The sequence below is a fragment of the Heterodontus francisci genome, chromosome 18 (assembly GCF_036365525.1).
Source record: "Heterodontus francisci isolate sHetFra1 chromosome 18, sHetFra1.hap1, whole genome shotgun sequence".
Classification (NCBI taxonomy): Eukaryota; Metazoa; Chordata; class Chondrichthyes; order Heterodontiformes; family Heterodontidae; genus Heterodontus; species Heterodontus francisci.
Genome location: NC_090388.1, coordinates 21,533,712 through 21,552,401, shown reverse-complemented (window position 1 = coordinate 21,552,401; position 18,690 = coordinate 21,533,712). Strand labels below are relative to the sequence as shown.

The 18,690-nt window shown below is 42.8% G+C and overlaps 1 protein-coding gene across 1 annotated transcript in view; it reads right to left on the bottom strand.

Moving 5' to 3' along the window:
* The window catches only part of LOC137379809 (protein kinase C-binding protein NELL2-like), a 282,199-nt gene that overhangs the window by 22,204 nt on the left and 241,305 nt on the right, over positions 1-18,690 (bottom strand). Inside the window, exons 16-17 of the mRNA XM_068051187.1 lie at positions 1,196-1,336; positions 428-621 (exon numbers count right to left, since the gene is read on the bottom strand). Coding sequence (XP_067907288.1) covers positions 428-621; positions 1,196-1,336 — 335 coding nt within the window. The remainder of the gene's footprint in view (positions 1-427; positions 622-1,195; positions 1,337-18,690) is intronic.

The window sequence follows — 18,690 nt, the reverse complement described above, 5'->3', positions numbered from 1 at the left end:
ACATTGCTGCTTTAGTGCGGTGACCAGAACTGCATTCAGTACTCTAGCTGTGGCCTAACTAGTGTTTTGTACATTTCCAGTAGAACCTCCCAGCTTTTGTACAGTTCCAGAAGAACATCCCATTTTATGCCTCACCTAATAAAGGCTCTTCTTTGAACTAGTGCCATGGGATCTTTTTTGTCCACCTGAGAGGGCAGACAGGACCTCAGTTTAACATTTCATCCAAAAGATGGCACCTCCAACAGTACAGCACTTCTTCAATACAACACTGGACTGTCAGCTTCCAGATTTTTGTGCTCAAGTTTCTGGAGTGGATATTCTGACTTAGAGGCAAGATTGCTCCCAACTGAGTCATGGCTGACATCTAACAAAATATATTTTACTGACAACAGGACAAACTGAAAAAATATTTAAAGTTTGAACTCACCTGGCACGAACAGACGGAGCACCTGTCATTTTCTAATACCCAAATCTGTCCATTGTGCTTTATTTTACCTTCGTGGACACAGTCCCCAGTACAGTTTTTGCCATGAGGACATCTACAATCATAACCGCCTTCGAGGTTAAAGCAAACAGTGTCGTTGGCGCAACTATGCCTCCTGGTCCCACATTCATCAATGTCTGTGAAATAACACATGTAAACTTATTTTTCAGAGCATATTCAATTAACATAATGCTTCCTCTGCAGATGACATAAATAATTCTCTCATAAAAACTTCCAAACTTAAAATTAATTCACTCTGTAATATTCAATCCCCTAAGCACTCCAAAGAAACCTGTAAATTGATGAACATTCCAAGACAGTGAAATCTTTCACATTGAATTTAGCTTTTTAAGGGCAACAGTCATTTCCCCTTATTATAATTACACTTTAATGTAATTACAGTTCATTGCAGCATAATAAAAAAAAAATCTGTAAACTGACATCTATCCAACTCATTTAACGTTATTAGAATGTCCATGTAGCAAAGCTTTGTGATTGTCAAATGTCCCTGTATGACTAACTTAGCTGCTAAATTGAATAATTACCTTTTAACAATGATAATAAAACATTGCAGACAGATTCAGTATCACCAAGGGCTGTCAGACTTCTGTCCATTAAAAACTTTGCTCTGTTTCTTTCAACTTAATTGATGGTGGAAATTCTCTGGTGAGGACGGGTAAAATTAGAAACTTTCTTTTTAAAGACACTGACCTTCACATGTCTCCCCATTTGTTGCAAAGAGGCCATTGTCATGGTAGCCATCCCTGCATTCACAGTGGTACCATCCAGGAAGGTTGATGCAATTAGCACGGCTGTCACACTGAACAAAGCCCTCCGCACATTCATCAATGTCTGTAAAGAGCCGAAAAGGAAAACATAATAAAACACTGTCACTCGAAGTTCTACACACTGAAATATCCAATACAATCACACACAAAATCTGTAGCCAGAGCCAAAATAAAGGTCACTGTGTTATGCAATCAACATGCAGACTGTCTTTAAAACTGTAAGTTCAATTTTTTTTTAGTTTTAGAGATACAGCACTGAAACAGGCCCTTCGGCCCACCGAGTCTGTGCCGACCATCAACCACCCTTTTATACTAATCCTACACTAATTCCATATTCCTACCACAGCCCCACCTTCCCTATATTTCCCTACCACCTACCTATACTAGGGGCAATTTATAATGGCCAATTAACCTATCAACCAGCAAGTCTTTGGCATGTGGGAGGAAACCGGAGCACCCGGAGGAAACCCACGCAGACACAGGGAGAACTTGCAAACTCCACACAGGCAGTACCCAGAATGGAACCCGGGTCGCTGGAGCTGTGAGGCTGCGGTGCTAACCACTGCGCCACTGTGCATTGTGTGCATGTATGTATATTATGTACATATACAGTCAAATTAATCTAAAGCAAGATGATAATAGTTATCCTGCACTTGTAAAATTTTACACTCTTTAAAACTAATTGGTATCGCTTTGGATTTTACAGTTTCTTTTTAGTTATTCATTCTTGGCATGTGACATCACTGGCCAGGTCAACACTTCATAGAATCATAGAATTTTACAGCACAGGAGGAGGCCATTATGGCCATCAAACCTGAGCAGACCTTTCTTTGGATTTCAGCCCTAGAGTCTCTTTCATTCGCACCTCCTGCAACATGATCTAAAAACCTGGGTGCTACTTTTAACTCCCCTGAGCTAATGTAAACACTAGTCCATTTTCCTGCCATCGCACTTTTAGTATTATATGGAAAACTGTTGCCTTGCTGAATTTTATGCTCCTGAGTCAACTGTGCTCCAGTCCTGGGCAAGCTTTTCCACATCAATAACTCATTGGGGGAGGAGGGAGTTAAGACTCCTGTTGCAAAATCTGATGTGTCCCACCCTCACTGGCCAACTGATGCTGAATCTCCAACACGGTCCACCATAACTCCATTTTAGCCTGATTCTCAGAATCAGTGTTATAGCTCTGTGCTCAATTGATGGATCGAGACAGCCATTGATCTTTTTGTTATCCTGTATAACTAACAGTTTGGTTATAGTCTGTCTGCCAGTCAGGTCTGCAAAATTTACAAATCAGAAAACCAGCAGTCATTCACCTGGCATTTACTGATATGCCAGTTTGGATTATGCAAATTGAATAATGAAATAATTAAATATACGGGTGAATTTCAGAAAATACCAAGCTTGTTGCCTGCAATTTCCATTGAATCCATCAATGGGGCCTTGCTTAACTTACCTTATATTTTCTGCCGATATGTATCTCTGGATTACACTTCTTAAGGCATCATCACCAAGAAAATGTTCCAGTAACTTTTTTTGTGGGAATATGTATAATTGGACCACAGACTTCATATGTAAGTTTCTGAATCCAATTGCAATTACTATGAGCGCAAAATCTATAAACTTAAAATTTGCAATCACATTGAAGTTTTAAAAATAAGCATTGCAACAGAAACAGAAAATGAGTGATATAGTGGTTTAGTGCATCATAGCAATGATGAATGCACATTTGAACGCCTGAGTCACTGGGTAGCTAGACTCAGCCATGCTGCCTTGGGAAAGTGCCAAGCTGAGGAAATCGAAGAGAGATCATCTGCATGATTCTGCTGTATACCTCCTACAGTGAGATTAGTGGAGACCACAGTTATTATATTGCTCAGGGGAAGAAATACAGAAAAATCTTATTGCCATGGAAGAAAACAAGCATAGATGAAAGGCTACCAAGTCTTATGCGATGGAAACCACACCGACCAAATGGAAACATATTAATTTTGTCATATGGAACGCTACATGAACTTTTTACTGGACATTGAATATAACTTGTTTAAAAGGACCACAGAGCTGAACAGCTAAAACATGGCTGCACATTTGCATTCTGAGAGACAGTTGCATAGATAGACAATGGGAGTGCTCCTTGATTCAATTAGCGAGATGGGTTTTGTCAATAGTGATGATCAAAAGACATTGAAAGCCATTGTCTGTGTAAGAGCCAAGACTCCACACCCCTCCACCAGCCCCCATCCCCCCCCCCACCCCCGCCAACACTGAGTGTGACTAGAGAACTTTTGAAATCAACAATCCTCTCAGACAATGCTGTTTCAAACTGAGTTGGTCACATGATTAACCTGCGGGCCAACCTGGGCACTTTTTGAATTATGCCACATAGAAAGGTTTGGGGCATACTGCAATTGAACTTCAAGAAGAAAGCACCGCTCTCTCCCTGTCCCTCTCTCAAGCAAGATTCCAGGGACCCATGGAAGCAATTTAAGCTTCAAGACAGAGGACCTCTTCAGCCTTCTGGTACCAGTGAAATAAGTTTGAAAGTGTACACTGGGCTCCAGCGAGAACTGCAAGACTTAACACCAATCAAGGACTTTACATCCAAACTAAAGACAGTAACTGAATTCCATTTACTACTCCAAACCACCCCCCCCACCACCTTTATTCTTTCGCGTCCTCTATATCTATTTGTGTGTGTGTTTATTGCGTATACATGCTAGCATGGTTGCATCGCATGTTTTTAACTGAATTACAGTGCTAATGCTAATAAACTAGCATCTTTTTTGTTTAAACCTAAGAAAGCCTGTATGGTTGGTTCGTTTACAATTTTAATTAGAGAGCACTGAGTAAGGACTCACTGAGGTGTTACGTTAAAACGCTGTGTTTTTAAAAATTAAACCCTGTTACGACCAAACCAGGAAAGGGACCAGAGGGGAGCCTGGGACCCCTTCCTCACCCAGTTGTAACACTTACTTATTCTTGTTCCAGTGGTTTGATGCTTTATTCTGTTATGCAGGCTTAGCACCTTTTTAAGCTCTATTGAAATGATTTTTCATAGAGGACCTATCCTGCTCTGCTGCTGTAACTTTGGTGGAAGTTCAGGCAGAACAGGAGAAGCCCTGTAGAAATTACCAACATCTAGCTTGGAAATTACTGTGATCAATATCTGTTGCATGAACATTTCGTGCATTTCCTCAATTTCCTTTCTCCTCTGTTTTAATGAAAGTGTTAATCATCTTAGTTTAAATGTGTTAATGACTCCATTAAATGGAGGAGTGATGTGACACAAATGTATTTAGAATTTACATGATAACAGTAATTTTCAGCCTCAAATGTATTGCTCTGGTACTGACTACTATCTTGTAATTTAATCAATTCTTTAATTGAAATAATCAAATAATACTTCTCTAAGTAGGTAAAAACAAGTTATAATATAAACTAATATCATTAAAAGCAAGTTGTTAAAATGAGCACTGCACTTGGGTCTGATGGTCAACTATTCAACCCATCAACAAAATGCGCTCCAAGCAAATCCTTATGCTGAAGTATTGATTTATGAGCTGTGACATTGGCTGAAAACCTGTTTCATGGGGTGGTTTTCCAGTCAATCAAGTGCCAGAACTACTGATCTCAATGAAATAAAAATTGTTTTGGTCCTATAATGGGCTGATGATTCATTATGTCACAATGTCACCTAGGCAGTGAAGACGAAAATTTACCCCTCGACGTCAATCTTCATAAAGTTGGAACTGGCAAGCAGAATATACTTTTTCCAGTAAGCGTTATCATTCATGGCATTGGCAATATCATTGCGGCAGATGAGATCATTTGGGGAATAAGTACAGAAAAATCCTATTGTCATGGAAGAAAACAAGTATAGATGAAAGGCTACCAAGTCTTACTAATTCTTGTTCTAATGATTTTGATGTTTTATTCTGTTATACAGGCTTAGCACCTTTTTAACCTCTATTGAAATTATTTTTCTGTAGGTAAAAGTTTTTTGTGAGATGGGGCACCGTTACATTGAAACAGTTGAATGAATCTCTTACATAAAATGTTATCTGCTACAAAGATTTCAGCGCTATTCTTTTTATACCTGGAAACAAAACAAAGGTTTGAAAAATAAGGGCTGATTCCCCGCTTAGGCATTCCTGCTGCCTGCAAGGAAGGATAAGTGGACAGATCATAGGATTATATCCCGGTGATGTATTGTCCATTTAAATGAATAGGCAGAAAAAGCCAGGGGTCTGGGTTTGCAATTAATCTGACCAGGGTGGTCTGTGACCACCAGCCCGCCTCCTTTTTTTTTTATTCATTCATGGGATGTGGGCGTCACTGGCTTTGCCAGCATTTATTGCCCATCCCTAATTGCCCTCGAGAAGGTGGTGGTGAGCTGCCTTCTTGAACCGCTGCAGTCCATGTGAGGTAGGTACACCAACAGTGCTGTTAGGAAGGGAGTTCCAGGATTTTGACCCAGCGACAGTGAAGGAACGGCGATATAATTCCAAGTCAGGATGGTGTGCGGCTTGGACGGGAACTTGCAGGTGGTGGTGTTCCCATGCATCTGCTGCTCTTGTCCATCAAGGTGGTAGAGGTCGCAGGTTTGTAAGGTGCTGGCTAAGGAGACTTGGTGCATTGCTGCAGTACATCTTGTAGGTGGTACACACTGCTGCCACTGTGCGTCGGTGGTGGAGGGAGTGAATGTTTGTGGATGGGGTGCCAATCAAGTGGGCTGCTATGTTCTGGATGGTGTCGAGCTTCTTGAGTGTTGTTGGAGCTGCACCCATCCAGGCAAGTGGAAAGTATTCCATCACATTCCTGACTTGTGCCTTGTAGATGGTGGACTGGCTTTGGGGAGTCAGGAGGTGAGTTACTCGCTGCAGGATTCCGAGCCTCTGACCTGCTCTTGTAGCCATGGTATTTATATGGCTACTCCAGTTCAGTTTCTGGTCAATGGTAACCCCCAGGATGTTGATAGTGGGGGATTCAGCGATGGTAATGCCATTGAATGTCAAGGGGAGATGGTTAGATTCTCTCTTGTTTGAGATGGCCATTGCCTGGCACTTGTGTGGCACAAATGTTACTTGCCACTTATCAGCCCAGGCCTGGATATTGTCCAGATCTTGCTGCATTTCTACACAGTCTGCTTCAGTATTTGAGGAGTCGCGAATGGTGCTGTACATTGTGCAAACATCAGCGAACATCCCCACTTCTGACCTTATGATAGAAGGAAGGTCATTGATGAAGCAGCTGAAGATGGTTGGGCCTAGGACACTACACTGAGGAACTCCTGCAGTGATGTCCTGGAGCTCAGATTTTTGACCTCCAACAACCACAGCCATCTTCCTTTGTGCTAGGTATGACTCCAACCAGTGGAGAGTTTTCCTCTGGTTCCCATTGACTCCAGTTTTGCTAGGGCTCCTTGATGCCATACTCAGTCAAATGCTGCCTTGATGTCAAGGACAGTCACTCTCACCTCACCTCTTGAGTTCAGCTCTTTTGTCCATGTTTGAACCAAGGCTGTAATGAGGTCAGGAACTGAATGGCCCTGGCAGAACCCAAACTGAGCATCACTGAGCAGATTATTGCTAAGCAAGTGCTGCCTGATGGCACTGTTGATGACACCTTCCATCACTTCACTGATGATTGAGAGTAGACTGATGGGGCGGTAATTGGCCGGGTTGGGCTTGTCCTGCTTTTTGTGTACAGGACAGACCTGGGCAATTTTCCACATTGCCGGGTAGATGCCAGTGTTGTAGCTATACTGGAACAGCTTGGCTAGGGGTGCAGCAAATTCTGGAGCACAGGTCTTCAGTACTATTGCCGGAATATTGTCAGGACACATAGCCTTTGCAGTATCCAGTGCCTTCAGTCGTTTCTTGATATCACGTGCAGTGAATCAAATTGGCTGAAGTCTGGCATCTGTGATGCTGGGGACTTCAGGAGGGGGCCGAGATGGATCACCTGAGAGCTTGTTTGGGGAATCAACAGCTCTTTCTAACTTAGTCATAAACTATTGAAATCTGGCTCATTCATGACCTTTGAAAATGAATTGGCATCGTAATGCCCATTCTAAAGGCTTCACATTTTCTTTTTTTTTTAAGAGATACAGCACTGAAACAGGCCCTTCGGCCCACCGAGTCTGTGCCGACCAACAACCACCCATTTATACTAATCCTACACTAATCCCATATTCCTACCACATCCCTACCTGTCCCTATATTTCCCTACCACCTACCTATACTAGGGGCAATTTATAATGGCCAATTAACCTATCAACCTGCAAGTCTTTGGCATGTGGGAGGAAACCGGAGCACCCGGAGGAAACCCACGCAGACACAGGGAGAACTTGCAAATTCCACACAGGCAGTACCCAGAATTGAACCGGGGTCGCTGGAGCTGTGAGGCTGCGGTGCTAACCACTGCGCCACTGTGCCGCCCCTATTTTCACTTGCACATGCACAGCACCAGCCTTCTTTGGTTCTCCCGAGAGATCACGGGTATCAGAAAGGAAATGAATAACAAAAAATGACAATCTTAACGTCTAGAGATGGTTCTGATCCCGTATATTTTACTCCAATGCAAACAAATGCCTAATTTTCAAATGAAATGCTGTTAAACCAACCAACTAATACAACAATAAATTCCAAAGTCAACTCAGCTTTGAATTTAAAGCAGTTCATTGATGTTGAAAAAAGGAGAAACAATATTCTGTCAGGCACAAGTCTAATACCATGAAATATGCTGATAAATGCAATGTTACAGCACTGAAGAATGTCAAAAATGATGGATTCCGTGCATTATTTTCTCCCAATACTGCACACAGTGAAAAAAGTATGTGTAATTGTTGAATAGATTTCATTTTTTTCTTAAACTAAAGTATAACAGATTATGCTGTAAAGTGACAGCACAGATATCATTTGAAATTTGACTTCCAGACAATGGGTTGCTGAGTCTGTACAAAGAAGTACCACAGTTTCATTTAAAATGCACTAAACTTAGTTGGCTTTTTGTAAAACAAAAATCACTGTCCAAGGTTCTTTATCAGAAATAGTCAATTAGATGCATAGGGGCCAAGTTATCTGCCCATCACATCCAATGTGAGCCAGTTCCCAGGGTGGAATGGGCAGGAAATCGTATCTCTGGCTCTCTGCCCTTTTGCGGGCATAGCACATATTTTCTGGGGCCAAACAAGAAAGCGTGAGGAACTCCGACCTGAAACAGTTGAAGCATTTTAATCGCTTTCAAAAGACTTGGAAGTGATGTCACAGCACCTTCCTTGCCATTTCCCAGACCTAAAAGCAGTCAGATCTCAAGCTGGATTTTGTGTAGGAGGCGTGGCTCCCAGCGCTGGACTGAAAAGTCGGGCGTAACCCCACCTCTGCATTGTTTCAGACCCCTGGAGCAATGTTCTGGTTTTTAGGGGTCAAGGTTTAAGGAAGCTGGGGCCCTGTGGGATGAGAACAAAATATGGCCCAAAAGGAGCGAGTCATTAGGGCTTGTTGGGCTGTGCTTTTAGATCATTTGGATCCCTGATTGTTGCTGGGTGGCTCCACTGTGCGGGTGCAGGGAATGTCATTGCTGACAAAAACAGCAGCTAACAGAGCAAAATTCCCTTTCATTTTTGCAGACAAAAGTGCTACCGAGTTGTAGAGGGCACACAATATCCAGCCCCCTCTCTTTTTTTGCAGTAGGCATTGAATCCCAGGCATGAATCCCACTCAGCACTCATCCAGGCTATTTATAGTGATTGAAACTAGAAATCATCTGGGTTCAGCAAAGCTCAATTTGGCCATGTACAGAAAGTGTACCAGCCAACCGATACTTGGGTGAAGGGGATGGAAGACAGGCAAAGCCTGAATGTTTATATTATTTGTTTAAAACCTAATGTGGAGAAATGGGAATAAATAAAAATCCCAGAGAATTTTATATATCGGCTGAATTTTATTTTACGGTCCCCAGGCCTTTAATTGGTCTGAGGTGGGACTTCCACCTCATTGAGGCAGGAAGTCCCACTTAATTAGAATTAGAATTAGAACATTACAGTGCAGTACAGGCCCTTCGGCCCTCGATTTTGCACCGACCTGTGAAACCAACTGACCTACACTATTCCATTTTCATCCATATGTCTATCCAATGACCACTTAAATGCCCTTAAAGTTGGCGAGTCTACTACTGTTGCAGGCAGGGCGTTCCTCGCCCTTACTACTCTCTGAGTAAAGAAACTACCTCTCACATCTGTCCTATATCTATCACCCCTCAACTTGAAGCTATGTCCCCTCGTGTTTGCCATCACCATCCGAGGAAAAAGACGCTCACTATCCACCCTATCTAACCCTCTGATTATCTTATATGTCTCTATTAAGTCCTCCTCCTCCTTCTCTCCAAGGAAAACAACCTCAAGTCCCTCAGCCTTTCCTCGTAAGACCTTCCCTCCATACCAGGCAACATCCTAGTAAATCTCCTCTGCACCCTTTCCATAGCTTCCACATCCTTCCTATAATGCGGTGACCAGAACTGCACGCAATACTCCAGGTGCGGTCTCACCAGAGTTTTGTACAGCTGCAGCATGACCTTGTGGCTCCGAAACTCGATCCCCCTACTAATAAAAGCTAACACACCATATGCCTTCTTAACAGCCCTATTAACCTGGGTAGCAACCTTCAGGGATTTATGCACCTGGACACCAAGATCTCTCTGTTCATCTACACTACCAAGAATCCTCCCATTAGCCCAGTACTCTGCATTCCTGTTACTCCTTCCAAAGTGAATCACCTCTCACTTTTCCGCATTAAACTCCATTTGCCATCTCTCAGCCCAGCTCTGCAGCCTATCTATGTCCCTCTGTAACCTACAACATCCTTCGGCACTATCCACAACTCCACCGACCTTAGTGTCATCTGCAAATTTACTAACCCACCCTTCTATACCCTCATCGAGGTCATTTATAAAAATGACAAACAGCAGTGGCCCCAAAACAGATCCTTGCGGTACACCACTAGTAACTAAACTCCAGGATGAACATTTGCCATCAACCACCACCCTCTGTCTTCTTTCAGCTAGCCAATTTCTGATCCAAAGCTCTAAATCACCTTCAACCCCATACTTCCGTACTTTCTGCAATAGCCTACCGTGGGGAACCTTATCAAACGCCTTACTGAAATCCATATACACCACATCCACTGCTTTACCCTCATCCACCTGTTTGGTCACCTTCTCGAAAAACTCAATAAGGTTTGTGAGGCACGACCTACCCGTCACAAAACCGTGCTGACTATCTCTAATGAACTTATTCTTTTCAAGATGATTATAAATCCTGTCTCTTATAACCTTTTCCAACATTTTACCCACAACCGAAGTAAGGCTCACAGGTCTATAATTACCAGGGCTGTCTCTACTCCCCTTCTTGAACAAGGGGACAACATTTGCTATCCTCCAGTCTTCCGGCACTATTCCTGTCGACAATGACGACATAAAGATTCAAGGACAAAGGCTCTGCAATCTCCTCCCTAGCTTCCCAGAGAATCCTAGGATAAATCCCATCTGGCCCAGGGGACTTATCTATTTTCACACTTTCCAAAATTGCTAACACCTCCTCCTTGTGAACCTCAATCCCATCTAGCCTAGTAGCCTGAATTTCAGTATTCTCCTCAACAACATTTTCTTTCTCTACTGTAAATACTGACGCTAAATATTCATTTAACACTAATGGAGCTGCTGGTCAATCAGTGGGAGCAGTGGCCACTGCTGGGACTGCAACCCAGCTTCAAGAAGAAGTGGAAGGACAGTCCCGGGAAAAGGTAAGCTTTTGGGGCCTCGCCGAGGGTGATTGGTCGGGCCCTGGTCGATTGGGGGTAGGGGGGGTTGGACCTGTTGGGTGTGGTTGGGGCATTGGGGGTGGCCCTCCATCAGGCGCAGGGTGATCGTCTCAGAAAGACGCCTGCTTTTGTCAGGCAGCTTTTCTCAGGCCTGGGCCGCCCAACCGGCGAAGGGTAAAATCCTCGTGGCAGCAGGTGGAGGCCTTTAAGTGGCCGTTAACTGGAAACGGAAGCCATAATATTATATATTATAGTGCTCTTTGAACAAAGGGAGAATAAATCAATGGTGATGATTTAATCCTATCACCTGTTGAAAACCAGATGGGCAGTTCAAAATTTTCCAGGTTACGTACTCAATCTCGAGCCGCTTGAGATCGTGAATTTTATGTAAGCAGTCAATTGGGTCTTTCTTTAGATATCCAGATTGGGGTCGTTGATGATGTCATTGAGCCCTGACTGCAATTTTAACTCAGGCCTGAGCAGGGAAGAGAGTTGGAACCTTTCAGAGTGCTGCTCCAGGCCCCATACAAAGACAGTATAGGTTGCCCCTGCCCCAATTTCCCTCCTTCCCTCCATGAGATCTTCCAGTAGCTCGGTTTCCCCCACCTACTTCTTCATCCAGGAGTGTTAATAGGTGGTGTTAACTAGGCTGGTGTGTTAAAAAAGACCCGGCCTGATTTCTGCATCAGTGTGTGCGTTTCCAACACGCCTTGCAATCCGCCCACCCAAAAACAGCTGGGAGTTAAAATCTGGGCCAATTTCCTTATTGTACTGTTGATACTGTATAATATTACTTTTATCAGTGGCTGTGATTAAAGACAGATTGCATACTACTACAAATGCCAACACACTTCTCTCTCATCTCCAGATTTGTCCCTTATTCCCAACAATTCCTTCCAGAAAGTAAATGGGTGCTATAGTTAAGGCCTAAAGTTATTAAAGTCAGTACTAAGACCAGAGGACAGCAAAGTGCTTACTAGAAAGATGAGGTTCTGTTCTTTGAACTTGTGCTGAGCTTTATAGGAACAGTGGGAATGGTCAAAGACAGTGAGGGCAGAATGTAATTACAGACATACCAATCACACCCTCTCGTAAATCAGGAGACAAGCTCTTAAAAATCAAGCGATTTGGTATAAAAATCATGAATTGCTATTTTTTTTCAAACATAAACAATATAGATTGACAGTTGGTTTGTAAACCCTATTAGAGTGTTATTACTTTATAACAGGTCAGCTCCCTTTACAAAAGCTATGGGCTGGATTTTCAGCCCCCACTGGGGCTGGGATTGGAGGTAGGTAGGAGCTACAAATCGCACCACTGGCCAGCGTGCCAGTTTCCCAGCTCCATCCTGCCTTGAGATCATTTTCCTGGAAGTGCAATGGTGGTGGGGGTGGCAGCAGGGGGACGGTGGTGCTGGTGGTGTCAAGGCTCAGTAAGAACCTATTGAGATCAATTAAGGGAGGCCGACTGGGATTTTCCAGTCGACCTCCAGGTTTCCACAGGCGGTGGGGACCAGTTTAGGTGCCTGCAGGCTGCCTCCCAATGGCAGACTGAGGTGGGGGGTGGGGCAGCGCTCCAGGCAGATTAGAGGCCCTCCCTGCCTGCCTGGTGCAGGAACATCCAAAGGCCACCCTGTAGAGTGGTTCTCCCCCCACACCCATATCCCACAGTGGTGGCCTGGTTGCAAGACCCATTTTTGAATTTAAAATTTAAAAAGTTGGACAGAGAGAGACAGAGAGAGAGAGAGAGAGAGAGCGCCTCTATTTTGAAGCGCCCTCTTCCTTACTTAGCCTCCATTGCACGCTGCTGCTCCTTTCAAGCTGGAAGGCCTCTGATTGACCCTCCAGCTTCAAGAGCCCACCCACCATCCTTAATTGGACGACGAACCCTTCTCCAAGCCAATTAAGGGTGCACCCCCATGGGTTCTGGATCCAGAAACAGTCCCAACCTCTGTTTTCCACCCGCTGAGGGAAAATCTTGCCCGATATTACTACATTACTGCACCTTGTTACAATCGAGGTGGGAGGAGTGCACTTTCTTTTTTTTGTTCCACTTCTCCACAGGTCACAACATATATTTAAATGTGTACCCAGTTACTGATACAGTCATAGACTCTACTCTTTATCCTCAGATAAAATACACCAACCAGGTTTCTTCAATAAGCAACAAAACTATCACATTATTTTAAAACAAGACTTATCCAGTAATGAAGCAAAGCATCAACACACAGATTGAAATATGAACATTCCCTTTTTCAAAAGCCCTCCCCCACCCCGACACACACACACCGGTTAACTGAAAAATTGAAATTTTCGATGCAGAGCTCTTTTACATAAAAAAAGGAATACACTGGCCAAATACTTGTTAATTATTGAAGAAAACAAAAGAAGATATGGAAGGATGTCAGTTGTCCCTTTTGATCTGGCGTCTGGATATAGGAAGATGGGTCGCTGGGATCTTTTCTGGAGAAGTTCATTCTAGAGATGTTGAGAAGTAATCTGGTAGGTTTTCCAGGAGAAATGTAGCATCAGGGGTTTCAGTTATCCCACTCTAGATTCAGAGGTTTTTCAAAGAGGTGGAGAAAGAAAAGCTGACACACAGGATTTCTCTGGGTCTCTTACAGAGGTGCAAGAAAGATGAGCTGGGTGTTTCTCCCTTGATAGGTTGATCTCCAACTGCTTTTCAACACAGACCACACTCCAACCAGAAAGTCAAAACAATATCTCAGAAGCGAAACCAACTCCTCCCTCATAACTCTTGACTTGTCACTTCTCTGTAAACATCTCCCCCAAATCACCAAGGTTTCAGTTTTTTTATATTGAGCTGAAGGCATGTGGCAGCCAGTCAAGGTTTGTTTTTAAACAAGACCTCTCAGTGACCCATGTAAAAAAAACACATCCATGGAGTCTTTTCAGTTTTCCCAAATAAACCAATGTCCATGATTCTAAAATACAAATTCTCAAAAAATATTTTAAAAAGAAGCACTTTCATAACAACCCAACATCCTTTACAAAAAAACTTTTTAAAAATTTTACCCGTTATCATAGGTTGTTATGCATTTCAGTTCTGAAAAATTTATTTTACTAAAAGATATTTCCCTGGTAAAATAATGCAAGCTGTTAGAAGACAATTAGAAAAAAAACTTGCATTTATATAGTACCTTTCATGACCTCAGAACATCCAAATGTTTATACAAATTATTCAAATGTTTCAAGGCATTTTAATAAGGACATTGCCCGCTCTACCAAGTCAAATTAGTGATATCCAAAAATGTGGGCAGAAGTTTATTCCTCAAATTTCAGTCGATATGTTTTTGAACAGTTTTAATACTACATCTTAAGTCAGAAACTGTTTATTATTACTGATGTTACAAAATTAAAAGTGAACATAGTGGCTATTACATAGTCTAACATGGACTTGTCCCCATTGAGTTTTTCTCCTGCACAAGATCGGACTTTAAAAGGTGTTATCATTTTGTTTAACAACATTATCTTAATGAGATTCACAGAATCATAAAAAGTCAGAAACTGATCTAGAAACATCACTGAAATAGAGTAATGCATAGATCAACAAAGCCCTTTCATGTGTAGAAAGTGGGTTTAAAATTAGCCCAGACTAAGTGCTACAACCAGACTTTCAGCAATGTCATCGTTAATAGGTAGAATTTTCACACAGCTGCACTTTAGTTTTTCTCCTAGGATTTCAGTAAAACATAGTGATGTGTTGGAATGAACTTTTCAAACTATGTCTACCTGAGCTGCAAAAAACACCTGGCAATACAATTATAGATTTTATCCTTTCAAACTTATAGTTTCTTTGCAGCAATACCACGATACAGTAAAGTGCTGGTGTGGTGACAAAAAATTGAGGTAGTGAGATACGTCTCACATAAAAAGAATATTTAGCATTTTAAAATCATGTATTGGGTGGTACAGTGGTAATGTTACTGGATTAGTAATTCAGAGGCTCAGGCTAATGCTCTGGGGACACAGGTTCAAATCCCACAACAGCAGCTGGTGGAATTTAGAAATTAAATTAATTTTTTTAAATCTGGAATTGAAAGCTAGTCTCAGTAATAATGGTGCCATGAAACTATCATCTATTTTTTTTTTAACTCATCTGGTTCACTAATTTCTTTTAGGGAAGGAAATCTGCCGTCCTTAAGCTGGTCTGGTCTACATGTGACACCACCAATGATTGTTAACTGCCTTCTGAAATGGCCTAGCAAGCCATTCAGTTCAAGGGCAATTAGGGATGGGCAATAAATGCTGGCCTTGCCAGCAATGCCCACATCCCATGCAAGAATATTAAAAAAAAGCCTAGTGACATCACCACCAAACTGGATAAACTTTCTGCTTTCAAGTGAAAGGGTCTTATTACAACTGGGATTAGTCAGTCTTAAAGCACATCCTAATGATTGCAGGCAACAGAATGTAAAATCCCCAAAATTCAGAACCATCACAAATGTCGCTCAACAGGTGAAAAGGGTTGTGGGTTTGGGAAGCAATAAAATTTCCAGTGGTGCAGCGAAGGATTATTTTCTCAAGTTTGAACACGATGCTGACAGGGGGTAATTTAAATATTAGGTATTCCAGTTCCAATAATCATATCCCTGATATTGTCAACAACAAAAAGATAATGAAATAGTTTTTCATGTCAAATCTTTTAAAGGTAAAAAGAGGTTGTTTAGAAATGAAAATGCAACCAAAAGCATCTGAAACAATTGATTTTAACTCAAAGTGGCAGATTCAAGCTATTCCAAAATCTTTGTGAATAAATGTGTCCAATGCCTTCCTGCCTCGGCTTCAGTTTTACGTGATGCGGTGGCGCACAGCTGCACGTCCGCCAATTAATTGCCTGTCTCAAGGAGGTGGAAGTCTCGCCCAAGGCCAATTAAGGACCTGGGGAGTGAAAACTGCCTGCATGGCTCCCCAGACCGGGCGGAGGCCTGCTCGCCACTGACTTTTCAGCCGGTGGGTGGGGCCTCCCGCCTAACGTTAAATTCCAGCCATTATGTGCTGGCACCTCCTCTTCTTCTGCTCCTCTTTAAATGCTATTCATCTCTAATGTCTTTAGTTGTGATGAAGGGTTCATACCTGAAACGTTGGGCTGCATTTTACCCTAGGCAGACGGGAATTCGCCACCAGCATAAAAGTTGGTGGCGAACCTGCTTCCACCTAGCCCGGGGATTTGTCCCGCATTTTATGGGTCCCCAGGCTATAATTGTCCCGAGGCGGGACTTCCACCCGCTTGAGGGAGGAAGTCCTGCCTCAGTGAGCTGCCGACCAATCAGCAGGCCGGAGCTCTTAGTCCCAGCAGCGGCACTGGGAGCGGTGGCCACTGCTGGGACTGCAGTCCAGCCGACGCCATGGAGCCAGGAGGGAAGGTAAAGTGAGATCGGTCATGCCCTGGTGAGGCTAGAGCAGTCATTTGGGGGGGGGTGGAAGGCAGGGGCAGCCGTCAATCAGGCTCTCCATGCCCGACTGCCATGGCCCCCCAAACCGTCACACAGAAAGGCCAACATCTATTGCTGGGCAGCCTTTCATGTCCCCAGCACACCCGCTTGCCACGGGTAAAATACTCGTGGAGTTGGGTGAGGGCCCTGAAGTGGCTGTTAAGTAGCCACTTAAGGGCCTTGATTGGCCTCAGGCGGGCGGACCGTTCCCCACCCCACCCCTGACTGCTGTAAAGTTGATCGGAGGCGGGAGTGGGGCGGGTAGGCCTCCTGCTCAATTTTATGCCGTCCCCATCTTCCCCTATGCCACCATCCGATCCGCTGGTGCAGCGTAAAACTCAGCCCATTAACTCTGTTTCTTTCCACAAATGCTGCCTTACTTGTGAAGTGTTTCCAGCATTTTATGATTTTGTTTCAGATTTCCAAGGTCTGCAGTATTTTGTTGTTTTTAAATATTCTTTCACGTTTGTTTTCTCAGCACTCACAATATACAGTCATACAACTGCCATATCACTGGAAGCAAATTGTATTATAATCTTAAGTAATTTTTCTTAGCAATACTTCTGTGATTACCAGGAACAGTGATTGAAGTGCTATAGTAAAGTGCAACCAAATGTGTTTCTACTTCATCATTCCTAAAGGCCAAACTGTAAAAGATTAATGTACACTGTGCAGAAAGGCTTCACATTCAGTCTGGCACTATATCTAAGAACTGTACTCACACAGCTCCTAGCAACCTACTGGCAGATTAGCAGCAACAATCACTTCAAGGAACATGCATGCTGAAAACTATATCAAATTTTAAACTAGTTGACCTATATTGGTTGCTTCACTTTGCTCTTGAGTGATGCAATGTTTATATGAGTTTGATGCTGATTCTCAGATAAAGACAAATGTATGTCCTGTTCACTAGTTTCTAAGTCCGAATGCTTCCTGTATATGTGCACTCTGTGAACTATAATAGTCAGTTATGGCTTTAAGTACCTCATTTCAAACCAGTATTTCAAATGATGCAGTTCCCTAAAATATCCTGCTGCTCTACACCGTTTGCATTGTAAATCGGCATGAAATGCAGCAAGCTGTAATGATCTGGAATGCACTGCCTCAGAGGCTGGTGGAAGCAGATTAAAAATTGGCCTGCATTTTGCAGTTGTAATAACTGTGAAACTGTTATTGTTCACTGTCATTACTCTGTAAAACTGACAGCAACTTCTGGCATCCACATGTGTGCAGTTAAATGTGAAAATCCAGAAGTTGCTGTCAGTGATTGCCCACTTCTCCACAGACTGAAGTCCTGGCAGATGGAAATCAATTAGAAATCATTGAATTGAAGTGAACGTCCACTTTTTATGCTCTATTCTCTCTAAAATAAAACTTTAAAAAATGTTGCCTTTTTGAATGAATTGGAACTGGATTTTTAATGCCATACTAAGTCATGATTACTGCTGAACAACCTTTCTGGCCCTGAATGTTAAATTTCTCCATTCCATGATAAAATTTATTGTATTTAAATTGAAATTTCATCTTCTAACTTCATCCCATGTATATGTCCCAATCTTTACTTTGCTTTCTGTAAAACTATAAAAAGTGAATGTTAAGGTTGAAAAGCTGGGGCTGTTCTTCCGAGAGCAAAGAAGATTAAGGGAAATTTGATAGGGGTATACAAGATTATGACAGGCTTAGATAAACTAGGCAGGGAAAAACTGTTCCCATTAACTGATGGTACAAAGACTAGGGAACACAGATTGAAGGTTATGGGCAAGAGATGCAGGGGGATTGTGAGGAAGAACTTTGTTATGCAGCGAATGGTAATGACCTGGAACTCGCTGCCCATGAGGATGGTGGCAGTGGAGACAATCAAATACTTCAAAAGGAAATTGGATGGGCACTTGAAGGAATTAAACTTGCAGAGCTACAGGGATCGGGTGGGGGAGTGGGACTGACTGAGTTGCTCCGCGGAGTCAGCATGGACTCGGTGGGCCGAATGGCCTCCTTCTGTGCCATAAATGATTTTACAACTCTATAAAATCTGTTTGTTACTTCCTGGTTTGCTGTCTGTGAGAATTCTTCAATGTGATTGGCTGCTTAGCATGATGACATCACAGTCATTCCCTACAGCTGGTCATAGAGAGAGAGAGAGGGGGA